General features: G+C 37.7%; 1 protein-coding gene across 2 annotated transcripts; it reads left to right on the top strand.

Annotated features, from left to right (window-relative positions):
* The first annotated feature begins 322 nt into the window (after nucleotides 1-322).
* Nucleotides 323-6,588, top strand: LOC103843873. Of its 2 annotated transcripts, none has more exons than XM_009120649.3 (7): nucleotides 323-899; nucleotides 1,015-1,101; nucleotides 1,379-1,591; nucleotides 1,869-2,033; nucleotides 2,823-2,876; nucleotides 2,960-3,106; nucleotides 6,013-6,588. In XM_009120649.3, exons 1-7 carry the CDS (start codon nucleotides 684-686, stop codon nucleotides 6,388-6,390), a joined length of 1,260 nt encoding a protein of 419 aa, XP_009118897.1. In that variant the 5' UTR covers nucleotides 323-683; the 3' UTR covers nucleotides 6,391-6,588. The 2 variants fall into 2 exon arrangements, with proteins under 2 accessions (XP_009118897.1, XP_033138109.1); XM_033282218.1 differs by having other exon boundaries at nucleotides 747-899; nucleotides 1,222-1,591.
* The last annotated feature ends 15,398 nt before the right edge of the window (nucleotides 6,589-21,986 follow it).

The raw sequence follows: 21,986 nt of genomic DNA, 5'->3' as shown, positions 1-21,986 counted from the left end.
AAATTATAGAGGAGAAAATAGTGCTCAATTGGAAATGATCTAAATAGTTTAGATAAAAAAAAGTCATGAATAAGATGACAAACAGAGTTTAAACCTTAATTTTTCCAAGTGATAGATCCATGTCCCATCGTCATCATGTGTTGGTAGATAATTATCATTATTAACTTATTACCATTTCGAGTGAAGTAAAGAAGATGCTTAAGTAATATTCAAAAAAAGAAGATGCTTAAGTGAACATGAGGTTATGGGTAAAAAACTTGGGGAAAGGCAAAAAGCAAAAAGGCCCACCCTCTAAGCACTCTCTTTTAAATGGTAATTCGTGCCTGTCAAAGCCTACACTGTCAGAAACACAACCCCAAAGCCACTTAACTTCATATCTTTCTCTCCTTTTTAATTTCTTTATTTTAAAGCAAATGCTAGAAATCAGAGAGAAAGTTTGAGATTCTACAAACCCGAAGAAACCCCCTAAAAAAAAGAAGAAATAGCATTTAACCAAAAATAACACTAGTAGTTTTTGTTTGCTTGCTCTCTGTTTTCCTCTGTCTGGACATTGGGATTAAACCAACTTATCATTCTCATTCCTCCTTCTTCTACTTCTTCTTTGTTCTTGTGCAAAAAAACAGGAAAGCACAAGGAGACAAATAGACCAATCCATTACAAAACAGTCCTTACATTCTCTAGTTATGGCTTCTTCTTCTTCATTTTCTTCTTCAACTGTCACATCCAAATTTATTGGGTTTCTTCTTCTTCTTTCTTCTCTTCAACTAGACTTGTCACTTGGGTCGGATCTTCATTATAAGAACCAAACTTCCTTCAGACCCAAGAAAGAGATTCAGAACCTTAGAAGAATAGAAGAATATCTCAAGAGAATCAACAAGCCTTCCATCAAAACAATCCACGTAACCAAACATACCCTTATTATAGAAGCCTATGTTTCTTTTTAAATTTATGAGAACTTGTTTTTGTTATTTAGTCAAAAAAAAAAAACTTGTTTTTGTTATTGTGAAACTGTAGAGCCCAGATGGAGATGTAATAGAATGTGTACCGTCACATCGGCAACCAGCATTTGATCATCCCCAGCTAAGAGGGCAGAAACCACTGGTAATTAATTTTCTCTTTCAGTGTACTTGTTTTATAATTTTAGAAAAGAGAAATATTTTTATAAATCCAAAGCGTGTGGTGTAGAGGTATGTTTGAGTGAATAGAGGATTCCACATGTAGGTCAAAGCCAGAAATCAAGTTCCAACGAAATATGAAACTCGTTTTCCTCTTGGCAGCCACATCCACTCTGGGCATTTCAGCTATTAGTTTGAGTTTATACAAAATCTATTTGGTTATTGAAAAAAAAAGTGATTATATATATATGGAAAACATGCAGGATTTGCCAGAGATGCCAAGTATTGCAAATGAAACAACAAATGAAGAAAGTTTTAATCAGTTATGGAGTCAGTCCGGTGAATGTTGTCCAATTGGGTCAATACCGATTCGAAGGACGACGAAGACTGATGTTTTGAGGGCAAGATCAGTTAGACGGTTTGGTCGGAGACTGAAGAAACCAATCAGACGAGACTCCTCCGGAGGCGGTCACGAGGTAACTTATTCTACACCTCTCTTACGAATCCATCATGCGGGAGAATAGTTTTGTATTCTTAATGCTTTTTACTTTTTAACTTTTGTTGGTTCAATAAAGCATTTTATTCTCCAACATGAGATAAAAGCATTCTAAAAATGATTCGTTTGAGAAAAGAAAAAGGTCTTTGAATGTTCAAACTATGTTCTTGATACTGAAAAATAAAATGTAAACCTAAAATTAATTATAAAGGTGTAAGATTTAAAGGTTTTTCATTAATAGTTTAGTTTACATGCAGCACGCAGTCGTGTTTGTTAATGGAGAACAGTACTATGGAGCAAAAGCAAGCATTAACGTGTGGGCGCCACGTGTCACTGATGCTTACGAGTTTAGTTTGTCTCAGATTTGGCTAATCTCTGGCTCATTTGGCCATGACTTAAACACCATTGAAGCTGGTTGGCAGGTACCACTCGTTTTACTATATAAGCATGATTTCTGTTTATTTAAAGAACAAAAAAATTATTGATTTACTAATCTTTAATTAGCTGATTAATATTTCATCACTAAAAGAATCAGCCTAAGTTTCTCTCGGCAAAAAGGCCTCGTTGAGTGATAAGAATCAACCTAGCTATAAAATCTATTTAGATTGTTTATTTACATTTTATATTTTCATTTTTATATATTAAGTGAATACTTTTCAGATAAACTCAAAACTATCATCATATTATACACAACTTTTATATTGCAAAGCGGACGGGATTTAATAGTGTTTTCTATGTTTTGATATTTTACGACATAAGTTCAAAAAGCATAAAAATTAACTCCCGAAACAATCAATTTTTATTAGTTTTTTAATTTTATAAAATCATTTACAATATCTTATTTTTCTCTAAAATAAAGAAATTATAAATAGGTGTGTAATTTACTTCGGTATATGCATTTAAATATTATTTATGTACTTCTTACTTTAAGTAGAGAGAAATGCTATTTACCTTTAAATATAGAAGAAAAAGTAACAATTTATATTTTATAAAAAGAAATATAAGTAGATTATAGTAGATTTGTATCTAAACGTAGCTATAAAAACAAATATAGAGATACGTTAGAAATATTTTAAATGGAGAACCACCCCACTATTCTAGTATACAGTAGTAAGTTGGAAAAGAATGAGGATAAAGAGTGGGTCCAGTAATTAGGTTGGTGATTAGTCCTTATTGATTAGTAATTATAGAGCATTTGAAATCTGTTTCAGGTTAGTCCTGAGCTATACGGAGATAATTATCCAAGATTCTTCACATATTGGACGGTAAAGACGAGTTCTCTATTTTTTATTTATTTATGTATGTTACTATTATAGAAACGAAATTGAATTTAATATTTGAAAAGCAGACAGATGCATACCAAGCGACTGGATGCTACAATTTACTTTGCTCAGGGTTCGTACAAACCAACAATAAAATTGCAATTGGCGCAGCGATTTCCCCAAGGTCCTCTTACAATGGAAGACAGTTTGATCTCGGCTTAATGATTTGGAAGGTCAGTCTTCTTTTCTTCCATTTATTTCCCCACTTCTAAACATATTTTATCTATTCGATTTATTGATAAGGACAAAAAAATTCCTGAAAACTTACAATTTGTGACAATATAATTAATTCCTAAAAGCTTGCAATTTGTCCTTATACATAGTTGATATTGGTCAACCCAAATACAATATTGATCTATTTAATATTCTTTTTCATATCAGTTTTTGATGAAAATTATGGTAGAATCAAGTCATAGTAGTACGTGCATGTGATGTTTTGAATTAACCAATAACCTTCGATCGACATTTAAATGAATCGGAATGTGTAGTTTAGCGCATTAACAGGTGCCCTGTTCTTCTTTTCTTTCTAGATATTATCAAGAAGTAGAATTTGACGACCCCCTTTTACAATTTAAAATGTTTTCTGTAATTAATACTTCGTTTATGTGTTTGCTTCAAACTTAGGCCATTAAGATAAGCACATAAAAAAGCAGTATGACCGACACACATTAAGTCAATAACGCATAATACGCTACGAATATGTTTGCTAAAAATCCTTAAGTTTAGACCGACACATTAAAAAATAAGCTTATCACACAACTGTTAATTTGAGCCCCTCCAACCATTCTTTCATTGTCTTTTAAAAAATGTTTTGCAGCTACTTTTCTTTATTTCACATTACAAATCTACTTTTTAACACATGACATATATATATATATATATATATATATATATATATATATATATATATAATATACATATGATAGTGTATAGTAATTTGATCCCCTCCAACTATTAATTTGAGCCCCACTAACCATTCTTTCATTGTGTTTTAAAAGTATGTTTTGATGTACTTTTCTTTATTCGTTACATAAATCTACTTTTTAAGACATGACATAGATATAATATACATATGAACAGTATTATACTAAGTGGTAAAATGCGGAACAACCACGGTGTAATTCAAATAGTAAAAAAACATATAGATATATATAGAGATTTTTTTTACTATTAATAACAGTGCAGTGCGGGATAGACCATCACCATTCGGATCCTAATTCTTCCCTAGTGAACAGTGAATGGTCGCTTATATTTGATATCATGTCTACTTACTCTATCTTCCCATCACAATTTTTCTTTGAACATTGCCCATGGAAAAATTGTAAGGATCGGACCATCCGTGACCATGTCCGTTCACTCGGTCCATGAGTCTCATTTCGTGCCAAGAGGATTGTATTTGTTTTTCAGAGGTTCAAAATACTTATTTATTGATCTAGATTCAAAAGACTTATTTATTGATCTTATCATACCATATGACATTTTCCGTGCTTTAACCTTACTAACTGTTATTGCAAATCATCTTTCGATATGTCACACATCCTTCTACTATTCAAACTCAAACATAATTAACTATAGAATCTTTTTCTGAATGTGTGACCAAAAAAGTAAATACATTTTAATGATATAGGTAATCTAATCAATTTTCTTTAAGTCTTTCAACATATACCACAAACTGGGATGTACATTTCACTCCTTCTCACAAAACACAACATTGCACTCTAAGAATGTAATCATCTTAGTGTAAGTCCACAAAGACTTGTTTACTAAACCTGCAATTACAACATGACATTTTTTCGTGTTTTGGTTTTATTAATCTGATGTCACGAATTATTTTCCGATAAATCATTCATCTTTTCACTATGCCAATTCAGGATGCTTAATTTTGAAGTACTTTTTACATGTGCAAACGAAAGAAGTAATTAAATCAGTTCTCTTAAGTTTTTCAACATATACAGTATCCTGGAAAGATTCAAAAACTTTATACAAAACTCTCATGGTATCATTGGGGGTGATAAATTTTTTTTGTCGTAGAGGTGATAAATTTTTTTTGTCGTAGACATAACCCAGGTAAACAAAACGAACGGAATATATTAACCTATAAATTTACAACTCATCAAACAAATGAAAATGACCCCTTGAAATGCTTAACTTTTACAATGTGTGTGTCACAGTAGTTTCTGTGAAATTTGAATACAAGCAAATCTTTGAATACAAGCAAATCTTTGGGAACAATAAAAAAAAGGAACCAACTTCGAATTTCATAAGTCGGAGTAATAAAAAAAAGGTAACGTCAGTTTTTTTCAAAAAAAACATTGTTAATAAATAAAAAGGCTTGATTTGGTGAGAGCACTAAATTGAGGATATGAAATTGATGACAACTTCATCACATCAACTAAAAACCTATATGGGCAAATGTACGTTGATCTCCCTTAAGTATGAAAAAATATACTTCCTCAGTTTGCCAAAAAATATCACTTTGACATTTTAAACATAAATTAAGAAAATAATTAAAATGTATTAATGTTTTTATTAATTAAATTAATTTAATAGATAGTATTTAAGATAAATAATTTTTTTATAAAATTAAAACATTTGGTAATTAATATTAAATTTAAAGTAAATATAAATTGCATTGAACTATAAAATAACCCTTTTTGTATAAAAAAATGTTAAAATGAACTCTTTGTGAAACAGAGGGAAAGACATAACTTTAAATGGTAACTCAACTAACGATGGTTAAGTAAAAGAATACTATAATGAAGGTTTTATACATTATTTGCGAAATCGTTCATGTTGGTTTTGAAGACTTAGATTGTTTGCTTGCTTTTTATCTTAAAGACACAACCATTAACTTTTTTAATACCTCGGTTGCTAAGAGTAAACGCAATCACTAAACAAAAACATGATGATAACATGTCAGATGTTGAGTTCACTAATTAAGAAATTATATATATATATCCATTCATTAAGGGTTTCATAGTGTTTTGATATTGTTCTCTCATTTATACTATTCTTTATTTTTCTTTCTCTTGGACCTAAACGTGGTGTACCCAATTGTGGTTAATTAAACATAACGCAGGATCCGAAACATGGGCATTGGTGGCTTGAACTAGGAAATGGACTTCTTGTGGGTTACTGGCCAGTCTTTTTATTCAGTCACTTGAGGAGTCATGCAAGTATGGTTCAATTTGGCGGCGAAGTTGTTAACAGCCGGTCAAGCGGCGGTCACACAGGAACACAGATGGGAAGTGGCCATTTCGCAGATGAAGGCTTTGAGAAAGCTGCATACTTCAGGAACTTACAAGTTGTAGACTGGGACAACAATCTCTTGCCTCTGAGCAATCTCCATGTCTTGGCTGATCATCCGGCTTGTTATAACATCAGACAAGGTAAAAACAATGTATGGGGGACTTACTTTTACTACGGAGGACCTGGTCGGAACCCTCGGTGTCCTTGACTAACCCCAAACGATGAAATGAAATATTTTGTGTGAATTAGTGCTATAATCATGTTATTAAGATTTTTATTTTCTTCTTATTAGATTGCTTTTTTTTCTTCTTTTGTTCTCTTTTTTTTTTCTAAGATTGTTTTCAGAAACATTAACAGTATTTTTTATGTGAAAATATATATTTTTCTATTTGGAGAATTTTGTCAACATCAGTTTTAACAGTTTTCTTATCTGGAGAATTTCGGTTTTAAATACCGCTCATATTTACCCGATCGTTTGAAACTTTGTCAACAGGTAGGCATATACCCTGAATCCACAATTCTAATATTGTATATTTATTTAATGGAAATTTGCTAAAACAGAATAAATTACCATAAATATTTTTGGGTCCATTTAGGACTTTAGATATCCCTGGATTACTTAAAAATTCATATAAAATATTTTAAGAGTCAGAAAATATGAAAAATTATACACAATGTACATAAAAAGAAGCAATTATATGAAACATATTTTCTTTTTTTCAACAAATCGGCTATTCTATTACTCAAACTTGAGGTGGTATAGGTAACCAGACCGGAATAGAACAACCAACAAAACAAATAAAATTATGAAAAGAACTGGCATTCCTAGCTAGCGAATCAGTAATTTCATTTTGCGCCCTTGGGAAGTAGCTGATCTTGAAGTCCGGAAAACACATCTGGAGAACTTGAATGCCCTCTAGCTTAGTTGAGAAGTTTAGCCAAGCTTGTGGGTCCTTTAACATTGCAATCATGTCCTTGCAATCTGTCTCAAATCTCTGACATGTCGAATGTTGTAGCATGCTTTTCATTGCCCATATTAGCGCTTCCAGTTCCGAGTTTAGTGTCTCTCGCCTCCTTAAGTTCCGTGTCCCCATTAGTTGGATATTTCCTATGTTATCCTTCCAAACCCATCCAATTCCACTGAATTGATTTGTGGAGGTCCATGAACTATCCACCATGCAAATATTACCCAAGCTTAAGGCTTGTGTTTCTTCAACAATTTGCACCTGTGGAGGAACAAGTATAGTATCCTTTGCATTGTGCCAAGCTTGACATTCACTCTCTGCATATCTGACTAGCTCCAGTGGGTCCCTGTCTATTCTTTTGAAAAGTTTATCATTCATAGCCTTCCAAATGTACCAAATTATCCAAGGATAAGGGTCTCTATCATCTTCTGGCTCCATAATACTATTCTTCCTCCAAAATAAATAGTCCATGTTGGCGTAGATACTCGAGATAGAAAAATTTTAAGAGCTTGACGGTGTTGATGATAATGCCCATGCTTGTAAGTCCGGTGGACATTCAAAGATCGCATGAGTAATAGTTTCTTTTGGCTTTCCAGATCTTGGGAAATAGTTATCACATCGCATATTGCAACGTACCAGATTCCTTGTGACTGCTACCTACCCTGAAATTAATTGTCATATAAGATGCCAAATCTTTTGTGGTGCATTCACTTTCCAAGCAAAGGCTTGAAGTTTGGTTATACTGGGCTCTAAAACTGCTTTTTCCTCATCATTTGTCAGTATATTTGTAGCTACCCAATATCCAGACTTGACTGTATATTGACCATTTTTGGTATAGCTCCAGCAAAACGTATCTCTTCGATGAGCATGGCTTATAGCCAGACTCTGAATCATCGGTATGTCCTCTTGATCTACATACTGTTCTAGTAGTCGAGCGTCCAACTCCTTTGATTCAAAATTAATAAGACTACTGATGGTCATCCTTGGATGTACTACTGGGGCCCTGGGACGAGTCGGCCTTGCTGGCGTTGAAGGAATCCATGGATCTTGCCAAACATTAATTTCATATTCTGAATGCACTTTATTCCTGATACCCAAAAGTAATAGCTTCTTTGCCGCTATAATACTCGTCCACACATAAGATGGATTATCCACTGCACCGATTCGCAAAGGCGAACTCAGGTGATAGTATTTTCCCCGAAGAACTCTCGCCACTAATGAATCTGAGAATTGAACAAGACGCCAAAGCTGCTACTAAAAGAGTAATGAAGAATATCAAAGTTGATACATTGACCTGATGCTCGCCCATATTACTTGACTACTTTCATAACTTCTTCACACTCACGGGGCTTCGCCTTACAAAAGAAAAGGCTATCATCAGCAAAGAGAAGGTGTGATACTGAGGGGCTAGCGTGTGCGACTCACATCTCCGTTATCTTCCCTTGGTTTCCTGCATGATTAAGAAGGCTAACGAGCGCTTTCGTGCATAGAATAAATATGAAAGGAGACAGATATCTCTTTGACGTAAACCTCTTCCTGGGACAATATTTCCCCTTTGTTCTCCATTCATGAGAACTTTGTACTTGACCGAGGTGATGCATCACATAATCCAGTCAATCCATATATCTGAAAAACTCATCTTTCGCATGACCCTTCCATCCTATCATATGCTTTACTCATATATGTTTTTATGGACATTCTCTTAACTCTTCCACCTGGCTTGATTCTTAGCGCGTGGAACATCTCCTGGGCTATCAGGATATTATCTATGATATGTCTTTCCGCAACAAAAGCTGACTGGGTTTCAGATATCCGTTGTAGAAGAACCTTCTCCAATCTTTGGCATAAGACCTTAGATATTATTTTATAGCTAACATTGCATAGATTGATTGGTCTAAACTTTGTCATCTCATTTGGCATAGTCGTCTTAGGGATTAGGCAGATATTGGCATCATTTAGCCCTTGCGCCATTGTTCCTTCAAAAAGAAACTGATTAACCATACGGGTTAGTCATCTTTGACAATATTCCAAAACTTCTGATAAAAGAGGGTTGTCATTCCATCTGGCCCTGGGATTTTTCTGGGTGCATAGCGAAAAACACTAATTTAACCTCCCATTCAGTTACTGGTGCTGTTAGATCCTCATTTATTGTCCTAGTAATCGTCGTCGAGACCCCTGCTAGCACATCAGCTATATCCTCCGGGTTGGAAGACTCAAATATTTGTCTAAAATAACTAGTAGCAATGGCTACTAATCCTTCTTCATCCTCCACCACATTTCCATTTTCATCTAGGAGTTATGTGATCCTATTCCTTTCTCGTCTTTGCTTCACTAGTGCATGAAAATATTTTGAGTTCCTATCACCTTCCCCTTAACCAGAGAACCCCAGTTTTCTGTTTCCAAAACATCTCTTCTACCTTAAGAGGAGTAGATAGTTCCTTTAGAGTATCTGCTATTTTCTCGAAAGTAGCATCATCATTCGAATATAGACCCTCCACCTTCTCCTTAAGCTCCTCAACTAGCTTTTCTGAATTCACATTGTTTTGTCTACTCTATTGGCTCACAACTTTTCGATAACTACCAATATATTTCATTATATTCGCTTCAGGAGGCAAATCCTATGACTTTCATCCTTCCAGAATGACTTGCTTTAGTTCCTCATTATTCAACCAGTGTTTATCAAATTTAAATTTCTTTTTTTTCTTTACAGGTTTTGTGAGAATGTCCGCTAGGACCGAACGATGATCCAAGCCCTAAAGCCAAAGATACTTAACAGCTGTATGAGGAAATTTTTCATGTCAATCCTCATTCTCCACTGCTCTATCCAGTCGGCATCTAACAATTATCCCTCCTGATCTTTTTGATCTACTATCTTTTTTTTGTCAACTTTTGATCTACTATCTGGTCATATAGATTATAGTTTATAAAATATAATTGTCTATAAAATATAATTGCATTTTTTGATCTACTATCTGGTCATATAGATTATAGTTTCAGCTAATTACATAGTATCTACAATTCTTATAACGTAATATCTACGTAATGGTCACTAACCGAAATCTATAGCTGTTTCATTTTTTTTGTCATCATAGCTGTTTCATTATGATTTCGAATACAAATCATAGCTGTTTCATTACCTTAGCCGCACATCCACACCATGAATATTGATAATTTGATATAATGACAAATACCGGCAACGAGGAAAAGAAGCAACGAAGACTACACTTGATTTACCGAAGTCTTCGTCGGAAGATAAAAAATGATTAAGATTTGCTGTAAAAGATTTAAGGATAAAAGGTTTTTGTTTAATTAAAAAACTGCTTTCTAACTTTTTTATGAGTTTGGATTTATGAATATAATCAGAAGGGCTTAATTTGGTTTAACAAAATCTCTTATATATTAATTGATAAGCATTACAATATATTTGGTAGCCACATGTCATCACTATAATAATTCTTAAAATCATTAGAAAAATATGTTGGTCTATCTAAACATATATTATACATTTTATTAAACTAACTATCAAATTGATTACTAGTTTACAAAAGAATATTATCCATTCTTTCTTTAAATAAAGATGGGGAAATTACATGTTTACCACTTTCATGTTACAATTTTTCATTTTTACCACCAAATAGACATTTTCAAAGTGGCAAAAAGACTCTTATGACCTTTTTGTTTATATATATAATAAATGATTATTTAAATAAAAAATATAATAAAAAAGTAAATTTTTTTTTATGTTTTCGAATTATACTTTTTCAAATTCGAACTTTTTTATAAATTTTTTTTTTTTCAAATTTCTTTTTGAAAAAACGAAAATTATGTTTGAAACTATTTTTTAAAATTTTTATATAGTTTTAAGTATTTATTTATATATTTATTAGAATCCTAAATTTAACATTCCAAAAACCCTACCCTACCCCTCAACTCTAAACCATAAGTCTAGATTAGTTAACCCTAAGGGTATAATTTTCTTTTACCCTTCATTAAAAGTAAGGGTAAAAGTGGTTAGTGTAAACATGAAAAGTGGTACTATGAATGTGCTATTTGTGGTAATTTCCCAATAAAGATACAGAATTACCTAATATGATTATTATATATATATATATATATGAAAATTAATGATTATGAATAATAAAAATTTGATAATAATTTTTGTGTTCTCCCTATTTTTTAATTTTATATTGTTATAAGAAATTAAACAATCACAATCACCATAACCATAAAATAAAAAAATTTAGATTTTTTCTTATATGTTATATTTTAAATTTTTTAAAACTACTATAAATTGCTAAAAAGTTAAACTCTCACATTGAAAATTTTGTGATCAACAGGTTAACTTTTTTTTGTTATAACAAGATACAAATGACCAGAAAATCGTATGAATCTTTAATCTCATTTAATTTAACGATATATATATATGTATATATTATCGTTTAAATTAAACTATATACCATAAAAATACATAAATCTGTTTTTTGAAATTTTCATTGAAACAATATTGAGATTTTAATATTTTAATTTTGAAATTTGCATTGAAAAAATCTCACATTGAAAATTTTGTGATTACTGGTATAAGTTTATATTACATCAATTATACAAATGCTAATAAAATTATGAGTAGGAAGTCTCAATAATAAATATTTATATTAAAATATACTATATATCTATGTAAATATCATTAAAATTTAATTATATACCATGTAAAATAAATAAAATGATTATTTTTTGATGAAATATTAAATTTATTCAACTTTTGGAAAACAATAGATGTTATTTACATAATCAGAAGCTCAGTATAAAGAATGAGAACCAATGTCCTATCTTTATCATTCCATAGAAGTAAACCAACGTTGGAGAAGTCCCACAAGCTTGGACTTCTCAAAGTACCGAGTTGACGTGATGCAGTTCCGGATTGACTTGTCTATGACTCGTGCTAGGTAGTGACCAGGTTTTGCCGGTTTGCTTACCTCCAAATATAGTAGACAGTAACTTGAAAGGCTAACCGTAGAAGGATTGAGGTTAACTGTCATGAGATCGATTTGCTAGGTGGTCTAGTGTGATGGCCCAGTCTGGATCAGGTTGCATCAAAGTTCCTACTACTTCAATCCAGAGTGTAAAGGTATAAGGACAAGCAAAGAAGAGATGGTCTCGGGTTTCATTTGGTTCACCACAGAAAAGGCATATCTGCCCTTAACCCCATCGAGCCATACGAGAGCCAGTTGACAGCCTGTCCTTGACTGCAAGCCAAGTGATGAAAGAAAATCGAGGGATACCTTGAGGAAACCAGACAATCTTACTCCACTGTTGTACCTCGCTGTGAGTTCTTATCAGATTCCAAGTTTGTGAAGCTTTAAAACAGGGCTTGAAATCATCCTCTCCCCACTTCCAGAGAGCAACATCTTCAGCCTCAGTTGTCATAGCTAGAGGAAATACTTTAATAATTGTTACCAAATTCCGGAGATTATGATCTCTACACTGCCGAAAGCTCCATTAATTACCATTTACTATCTCACAGATCCTAGAATTCCTTTGAATTCCAAGCTTCTGAGTACCCACTTCACCCGTGAGATCAATGATCCGACCTAGAGGGTGCCAAATATCTGTCCAAAATTTCACAGTGCATCCATTGTTGATGTCCATACGAAGGAAAGTTTTCGCTAACGTCCGCAGTTTCAACAACTTCCTCCAGACCCTGGAAGCAACGCTTGTATCTCTGACATCCCAAAAGAACATTTGCCTGAGGAGATATTGCTTCACCCATGCAACCCAAAGAGAGCCAGCCAGCCTTTGAGAAAAGGTGCCAGATTAATTTAAGGGAAAAAACAACATCCACCTCATTTATTTTTCTGAAACCTAAACCGTCTTCTTCTTTCGGTCTACAGACTTCTTCCCATGAAATTTTCGCCTTACTGGTGATGTTTGGCGAGCCACTCCACAAAAACGCAGAGCACACACTCTCAATTTCATCGATGCAACCCGGGGGTATACAGAAAGCTGCGCACCAAAAATTTGTGATACTAGCTATTACTGATCGGATCAGCTGAAGGCGCCCACCAAAGGAGAGTGCACAGCTTGTCCAGCAAAGAAACCTGTTTCGAATCTTTGTCAGTAGGGGTTCGTAGTCGCTTCTCACCATTGTCTTGGTCGTTAGAGGCAGACCAAGATATTTGATTGGTAGAGCTGAGACAGAAAGCCCTACCCGAGTTGGTTCCTCTTGCAGTAATTGCTTGCCTCTACCTGCTGCAAAGACTGTGGACTTATATTCAGACCAGAGATGCGGGCAAAATTATCAAAAGCCGACTGAGTACCACCAAGAGAGTGAGGGGTACCATTTGTGAAGACGACAATATCATCAGCGAAGCTCAGATGCGACAAGTGTACCTCACGACACCAGGGATGATAGCCGATATTCCCATTACAGACTGCCCTATTTATGATCTTTGATAGGACGTTGCTCACAATCACATACAGATACGGAGACAAGGGGCAGCCTTGGCGGACTCCTCTTGAGCTTGGAAAACCCCCTGCCAATTCACCATTTTACTGAAACAGAAAACACAGCCGTATTGATGCTTCTCATTTTCCAAGTAACAAACAAGTCAGGGTAATTCATGGCTCTCAGAGTAGACTCGATGAACGACCACTGGACAGTGTCAAATGCCTTTGAAATGTCTAATTTGATAGCTGCTCTCGAAGATACTATGTCCTTGTGATAGTCCTTGACTAATTCTGTGGCTAGTAAGACATCCTTCAGTAGCAGCCTGTTCTGGACAAAGGCGCATTGGTTGAGCTCAATAGCCTCAGGCAAAGTCGCTTTGAGCCTCCTCGCAATGATCTTAGAGATGAGCTTGTAGATTACATTGCAACAAGCAATTGGCCTGAAGTCGGTCATACGCTCAGCTGTGGTGGTCTTAGGAATGAGGGAGAGTAGCGTAGCATTTATACTTCTAGGGAGAAACCCATAGAGGAAAAATGATTGAATGGCCACAATAAAATCTCGCCCTATCAGAGGCCATGCCGCTTTATAGAACTCCATCAGAAACCCATATGGACCAGGAGCTTTGTTAGAAAGCATAGAGAATAAAACATCCTTAATCTCATCTCCCTCAATCAGTTGAACCAGACTCACCGCATCCTCAGCCGGACACCTATAATCAATGAGCTCACGAAGGTGCTCTTGCGGTGTTTCAACAAAGTCAGTGGGTAACCCGTGGAGAAAGGTTTCAAAGTGAGTAGCTGCTTCGTTCTTAATATCCTGGTATTCTGTGAGGATACTCCCATCCGCAGTGATGATTCGCCTGATAGTATTTTGGGCATTTCGATTTTGTGTGGTTTTATGGAAGAACCTGGTACCCCTGTCACCAAACCCTAGCCATTGAATCCGTGATTTCTGATAGTAAAATTGCTCTTCAACACCCGATATGTGGTGCCAGTGCTCTTCAATAAAATGATTATTTTAATTTATTTACCAAAACAATTAGAGAAATTACTTATAAATACTCATATCATAAATGAAATTACTAGACTAATTCATAAACTTTTGTAATTACTAGACTAACTCATAGGACTAATGAAAGTACTAAAAACCCATTCTTTCTTTTCATATTCACCATTATGCCATTAAAATAAGTTATTAGGTAAATGTTTTATTTGTTTCCCAAAAAATAATCCCCTTTTCTTTTGATACCTTTCTCCTTTGAAAGCAACGCCGACAACTAAATCAGATTCTCTTCACTTACGTCTCCGGCGACTTCTCCTCGGTTACAGCTTTCTTCCTTTTCGTCATCCCCACCCCAACTCACCGTCGTCTCTCTCATCTCTGTCGTCAATCAAATCTGAGGTAAGGTCTACTCAGAAATCAAGTCAAAATATGATGAAAGATCATTAGTTTTGATCTCAGAAAATCTCTAAGTGTTCATCTATTTTTCTTCTCAGTTCTAGTTGGGGTTTTGTACTTGGTTTCTGATCTAATCTGAGCAAAAGAGATTAGAAATGTGCTAGTTTCTGATTGAGTACGTGTTGGAGAAACCGTTTGAAGCAACAGTATAACCATGAGAGGTAAGAATCTGTAGCTGTGTCTTTTGCTTGTTCAATAAGATGCTGTTGAATCTGTCAAAAACTCCGAAACATGAACCCTAAATCTGGCTGGTTCTGCTTTTCTTGTTTGGCATTGCAAATGTCTAGAGCTAGCATATCAATGTGAATACTAATCTTGAGTTGCTGTTTCACATAACTCAGGTGAAGGTGTGATTATTGAAGTATGATTCATATTTGCAGAAAGAGAGTGGCCATATTGCATGTGTAAATCACTGGTGTGATTTCGTGTAGGTGAACAAAACACTCTGATTTTATCATGGCATGGTCTTATTATATTTTTGTTGCTTTTGATGCCATTTTGTTTCTAAAAATCAGAATCGCCATAGCAAGGCCATATCTATGGACACATGGGCCCAGCTCCTAGAATTTTTCAGGGTAAAAGAAGAAATAAAATACATATTGATTGCATCTATGGCTTAGTGTTGATATATGGATTGAGACGGTGGACCTGGAGCTGTCTAATTATGGTGCAGAAGGAGCATGGCCGTACCTGATTGATGAGTTTGTTGAGTATTTATATGACAAGAGCATTGTTGAGAAGTAACCTGCCATCTGGGAGAAGTAATCAGTTCTATTTTACAATTTCTCATTATTCTTTAGTGAGACTTTTTGTGTTTCTTGTCAAAATCTTCATAGTGATTTTCCAACTTTCAGACTGGTCCAGTTTTTAACGTAATGAAACCAAAAATTGCTCATCTGTCTCTCATTAAATTTACCAAAAAAACACCATCCGTAAAAAACAGTGGTAAGAATCACAACTTGTTCTTCTTTGAGGTTAAGGTCTCCAAAATTTTCATATCAAACACTGAAATTCTTTTCGCATTGACTAATCCTGGAACCAAAAAGTCGGTGAGACACATAGTCGAACATTCTCAACTTTGCAAAGACCCAAGAATGCATGAAACTGCCTATTGTTTCCTATTTTCACAGGTGGTGTATTAATGCTTTGTTTGTGTAGATTTCGCTTCGGCAAAAGGTACCTCAGTTCCAAATCGTTTTCTGCAAAATCAACTCCGTAATCCTCGAGTATGATTTTCACAAAATCTTCAGATCAAGTGTCCTCATTCGCAGCAACCAATATGCTACATCACTCATTATCTACTTCAAATAACAACTTAGTTTTCTCAACATTCCACTTCCCGTAGACGAGAATTATGTGTTTTCTTTTATTCTCCACTCAATATGAATTAAAAGACGCAGCTGTAAATCACCATGAAAATAGACCACATGTTGTTGAATGAAAGGTAAGAGAAAGAAGACGACAAAGAACGAACAACCTAAATTGGACAAACATGGCCATAATGACTCTTAACCTAAACCAAGGTTCAAAATTGGTTTAAATTAATTTAAACCAAAAACAAATATAAACCAAAATTCAAAACTAATAAAAACCAAATTCAATTAATCTAAACTGGAGTCCAATTTAGATTAAATCGGAATTTATTTGAATTTAGCCAAAAATTCTAATTGTGTCCCACTCTAGTATTTAAAATTTATTTAAAAAGTCTGCCGCCAAAGATGATAATTTCAAAAATCTGTCACCAAATGAATACAAAAGTCTATTGCAAATTTAAATCGGGTAAACATATCTATCATAAAAATTTATGTCTACTACCAATAAACATATCTGTCTCAAAACTCTGACTACTTCGAAAGAAACTGATGACTTTAACAAATCGGTTACTACATATGACAGACTAAAATAGATAAATATATCGACAACCTTAAATTGGCCACACAAATCTGCCAGCTTAAAAACATCTGTCGTAACAGAAAAGCCTGCCACCAAATAAATGTCATATATAAATTTTACAATAGTTTGATTTAACAGATTTATATTCTGAAAGATTTGTTTTTGGTTAAATAAATCTGCCGTCAATTTTTTTAATAATTTTAAATGACACTTTTGTAATATTACTTTTTGATCATAACTATAGTCAAAGGTATTTTCAACCATAAAATAGTGTTGGTAATTTTAAACTCTTAAGAGTTATTCTAGTAATTTCTAAACTAATTTAAGTAATTCTAGTAAACTTCCCTAATTATTGTAAAGAAACCAGAGATATTGTTTTGATTTATTTGCTTACTCTAATTTAATTATATATAATATGTAAATGAAAACAAAATAGATAATAATATGTAAAAACCATTTGTATAAAAATCCTAATATATATGTAAAAAACAATTGCGACTTATTTAAAATAGAAAAAGGTACATTCATACTCGAGACATGTATAATTTTGACAAAAATCTTACCTTAGGGACTGTAAAGTGTGGGAACCGAAATTCGCACTGTCGATTTCCGTTTAAATAAGGAAACTAAGAAAACCCTAGTTTCCCAGAGGACCCGGATATCTGTTAATTACCACACGTCAAGCAATCAGAACACGAGAATAACAACGATAAAAATAAGAAATCGAAAAGAGAGCAAAATAGATCTTATTCCGAATCTGCGTATGAGCGTTACAACAAGGTATAAGCCTGGGCTCGAGAGCTGTCGGCGAGATTCCTAGTTCTAGCAACCCTAAGACGGCTAAACCTAATTGAGTCGCAGCTCGAAATAACAAAAACGGAAAGTTGCCTAAATCGCTCTAAGTGCTAAGTTTTCTCTGAAAAAGTTCTCCCATCTGCTCCTCGCCTAGGACTCCTTATATACTAGCTCCAAGGTCGGTTTACGCTTTTACTCTTCTGCCCTTAAGCCGTCATAGCATAAAAATGGAGATATTCCATTTTTCCCAATCTTCACAATTATCTTCAAAACTTCCGTATTTATCCGCGGAAACTTGACATTTATCCTTCCTCGCGGGCCAAGCGCGAACCACGCTGTGGTTCACGGGCTTTTGGTTAGGAAAAATCGTAGGATGGGCCTCGAGTCGTGTTTTAGGTCCCTTTGGGCCGTCTTCCGACTCGACACGTTTACTACGAGTTTTCCGCGGTTTCTAATCCGCGAAGTTTGATCGATGAATTAGAATAGCGGGAATCATAGACTGAGCTTGCTACGGTCTTCGGGAGATAGCATTCGAAGGTTTGACGAGAATGCAAGGACTGGTGTCGTATCGATGTTCGGAAAGGTTCAATCGCTATACAGCGACCGATCTTTGGCTCGAGCCCGGTCGCTATGTAGCGACCGAGCGAAACGAGTGCTCGGTCGCTACGTAGCGACCGAGCTTCGGCTTGAGCTCGGTCGCTACGTAGCGACCGAGCGGCTTTGGCTCGAGCTCGGTCGCTACGTAGCGACCGAGCGGGACGATCGCTCGGTCGCTACGTAGCGACCGAGCTTGGCTGAGCTCGGTCGCTACGTAGCGACCGAGCGGGACGATCGCTCGGTCGCTACGTAGCGACCGAGCTTTGGCTCGAGCTCGGTCGCTACGTAGCGACCGAGCGGGACGATCGCTCGGTCGCTACGTAGCGACCGAGCTTGGCTGAGCTCGGTCGCTACGTAGCGACCGAGCGGGACGATCGCTCGGTCGCTACGTAGCGACCGAGCTTGGCTGAGCTCGGTCGCTACGTAGCGACCGAGCGGGACGATCGCTCGGTCGCTACGTAGCGACCGAGCTTTGGCTCGAGCTCGGTCGCTACGTAGCGACCGAGCGGGACGATCGCTCGGTCGCTACGTAGCGACCGAGCTTGGCTGAGCTCGGTCGCTACGTAGCGACCGAGCGGGACGATCGCTCGGTCGCTACGTAGCGACCGAGCTTGGCTGAGCTCGGTCGCTACGTAGCGACCGAGCGGGACGATCGCTCGGTCGCTACGTAGCGACCGAGCTTTGGCTCGAGCTCGGTCGCTACGTAGCGACCGAGCGGGACGATCGCTCGGTCGCTACGTAGCGACCGAGCTTGGCTGAGCTCGGTCGCTACGTAGCGACCGAGCGGGACGATCGCTCGGTCGCTACGTAGCGACCGAGCTTTGGCTCGAGCTCGGTCGCTACGTAGCGACCGAGCGGGACGATCGCTCGGTCGCTACGTAGCGACCGAGCTTGGCTGAGCTCGGTCGCTACGTAGCGACCGAGCGGGACGATCGCTCGGTCGCTACGTAGCGACCGAGCTTTGGCTCGAGCTCGGTCGCTACGTAGCGACCGAGCGGGACGATTGCTCGGTCGCTACGTAGCGACCGAGCTTTGGCTTGAGCTCGGTTGCTACGTAGCGACCGAGCGGGACGATCGTTTGGTTTGAATCCCAAAGAATACTTCTTCGTAGAAATAACCTCGTATAGTTTATTTCGACGAAAAATTACATCCCTTCTTTAACCCTTTCGGAAATACGATCTCTGAGGATTTTCGGATGGTAATTCCGTCGTAACCGTTTTTGACCCCAACAGTTAGCCCCCCAGCCCGTTAGGATCATGCATGGGGGGATCCTAGCGTGTGGTTAGGCATGTTTGGCAAGTTAGGCGTGATGGATGGAATTAATATGCGAAAGTCCGAGCTTGAATAGTAAATCCTCATGTCTTATAAGAAGAGAGGTAACTTGTTCCATAATTTTTTCACTTTCTTGTTTTTTCTCTAAGATCTTTCAAAAACTTTCTATCTTTCTCTCCACCCTTTTCCTCTATTCTCTTAAGAGAAGTGTAAAGATGTCGAGCAAGAAGAAGATTGCGAAAAAAGGGTCTTCGTCCGCGAGTCCTTACGAAGAGCTCGTCGTTCCGAAGACGGAGTTCGTGCCTCACTCGGTGCATCCTGCCGAGAACGAGGCATGGTGGGTTGCTCATTATGGCTCGCTGATCCCTCCCAAGGAGAAGCCATTCCCGGTCCTGGTCCATCGTGGAGTCGAGGGAAAAGACGCAAGTAGGACCACTGACGAGTTTCTCGCGACGATGCGGTCGTTCTACCGCATCCCGGATGTTGTGGAGTTCCGGGTTCCCTGCCGCGGGGAATGTGCTAACAACCCCCCGGAGGGTTACTTTACTTGTTATGAGGTGTTCATAGTGCGTTGTCGCCTCTGGTTCCCCATACCCGAAATTCTCGTCCGAGTGTTGGACCGTTTTGAAGTCGCGATAAGTCAGTTGACACCCCTTGCCATTCAGCACCTTATTGGGATCTTGATCCTAAGCTATGAGCATGGCCTTTCCCTTTCCGTCGATCATTATGAAGCGCTTTTGAGGCTTCAACTTGTCAAGGATACGGATAAGCATAGGTTTGTCCCTCGGAAATTTATGTCGGTGGTTAAGAAGTTCATTTCGAACTTCAACTCGTGGAAGAAGTTCTTTTTCTTTGTTCGTTTGGACGCTGCGTCCGTCGAAGAGAGTTGCATTCCACTGTTCCGGAGGTTGCCGAACAATCGTCCCTTCATCAATCCTCTTGCTCCGTTCCCTGAGGATATTATCGCGGTGAGGGATCTTCTCAGGAATGGTCCCTTCTTCTGGACTTCTTTCACGCCGAGAAGGGTTCGGAAGGCGCTGAAATTTGTGCACCCTAGTCCAGCTTTGGACGCGGATACGGGAAGCGACTCCGAACCCGACGGCCAGAGTCCCGTTGAAGTTCCGACAGCCGCGCCGGAGTCGAGCTCTTGGAAGGGAAAAGACGTCGATCTCGGCGACATAGAGTTTTCGATGGATGACTCTATGCTTCCAGGATGGGATCCGAACCTTGCTTACGGCGACGGAAGCGGTTCGAGCGAAGCCCCCATTCCGGACTTCGATGATTTCTTTGCTGGGTTGCCATCGGGTTTCGATGCTCCTCCTCCTACGAAAGAATCGGCGAGGCCGAGAGTTGTTGCGGAAGGATCTCGCATCATCAATGGGGTTAGTTTTTTTCTTGGGAATTTTTAAGTGATTGTCCTATGTATGGATTTGTAACACGCCTATTGATTTTGCAGGGCCTGAGCTTGCTGGGCTCGGCCATCGAAGCAGGTCATAGAGAAGCCATGGTTTACCGCTTCAAGGCGGAGAAAGCGGAGCGGGATCTCGCCCGCGTGCAAGGCGAGATGCTGGAGCGAGAGGCACAGCTTACTCGTGATCATGCGCGGGCTGTTCGCAGATCGGAGAGGAAAGGCAAAAGAGAGATCGTCGAGGTGATGAAGACTCGCGCATCTCAGTTCCAGGTTGAGTACGGGAATCTTAAGAATGCCTTTACCTCGGTGGGCGACTTTCGCGAGTGCCGTGGTTCGGTCGGAAGTCTTTGGAGGACGCAAGCCGACGACTATGTGTTTGAAGAAGAAATGAGCTTGATGAAGAGTGGGATGAGTGACCGTGCCCACGCTGAGGCGCTTATCCCTCCGATCGACGAGAGGATTCAAGGGTTCTGGGATTCCATCCCGGTTTCTCCTGATCCCGAAGAGGTCCCGATCGATTTTCACGGCGGTGGCGAGGAAGTGGATCGTCCTGCGGATGCGTTTGGTGCTTCGTTGTCCGGGGACTTCGACTTTGGATTATGAGGGATGGATCAGTTATCCTTGTTTTCGGTCGAATGTGGCCTTTTGAATTTGGATTTCGTTTAGGCCACGATGGCCGTATTTGTATTTCCGGGACTGGCCGTTGGTGGCTTTGAATCCCTTGCCGCTTTACGCGGTTTATTTATATGATAAATGTTTCGTTTCGAGTTTTTCCTGAGTAGGGTTGAAGTAAATACGAGTTGTCGTCTCGTATGTAGTTCTAATTAGACGTTCGATCTGTTGGTTCGTTCGTGATTTTCGTAAAAATTTATCTGTCTTTACGATTTTCGAGAACATTGAGATACGAACGGAGAGGCATGGTTTATGATCTCGTATCTTTTAGATATCATGCCTTGAGATGTTTGAGA

This window comes from Brassica rapa, chromosome A10 (genome assembly GCF_000309985.2).
Source record: "Brassica rapa cultivar Chiifu-401-42 chromosome A10, CAAS_Brap_v3.01, whole genome shotgun sequence".
Taxonomy (NCBI): domain Eukaryota; kingdom Viridiplantae; phylum Streptophyta; class Magnoliopsida; order Brassicales; family Brassicaceae; genus Brassica; species Brassica rapa.
This window is presented reverse-complemented; position numbering and strand designations above follow the sequence as displayed.

Coding starts and splice junctions, on each gene's coding strand:
- LOC103843873 (XM_009120649.3), top strand. CDS start 684: ATGGCTTCTTCTTCTTCATTTTCTTCTTCAACTGTCACATCCAAATTT. Junction 900..1,014: donor CTTCCATCAAAACAATCCAC/GTAACCAAACAT, acceptor GTGAAACTGTAG/AGCCCAGATGGAGATGTAAT. Junction 2,877..2,959: donor GATTCTTCACATATTGGACG/GTAAAGACGAGT, acceptor TTTGAAAAGCAG/ACAGATGCATACCAAGCGAC.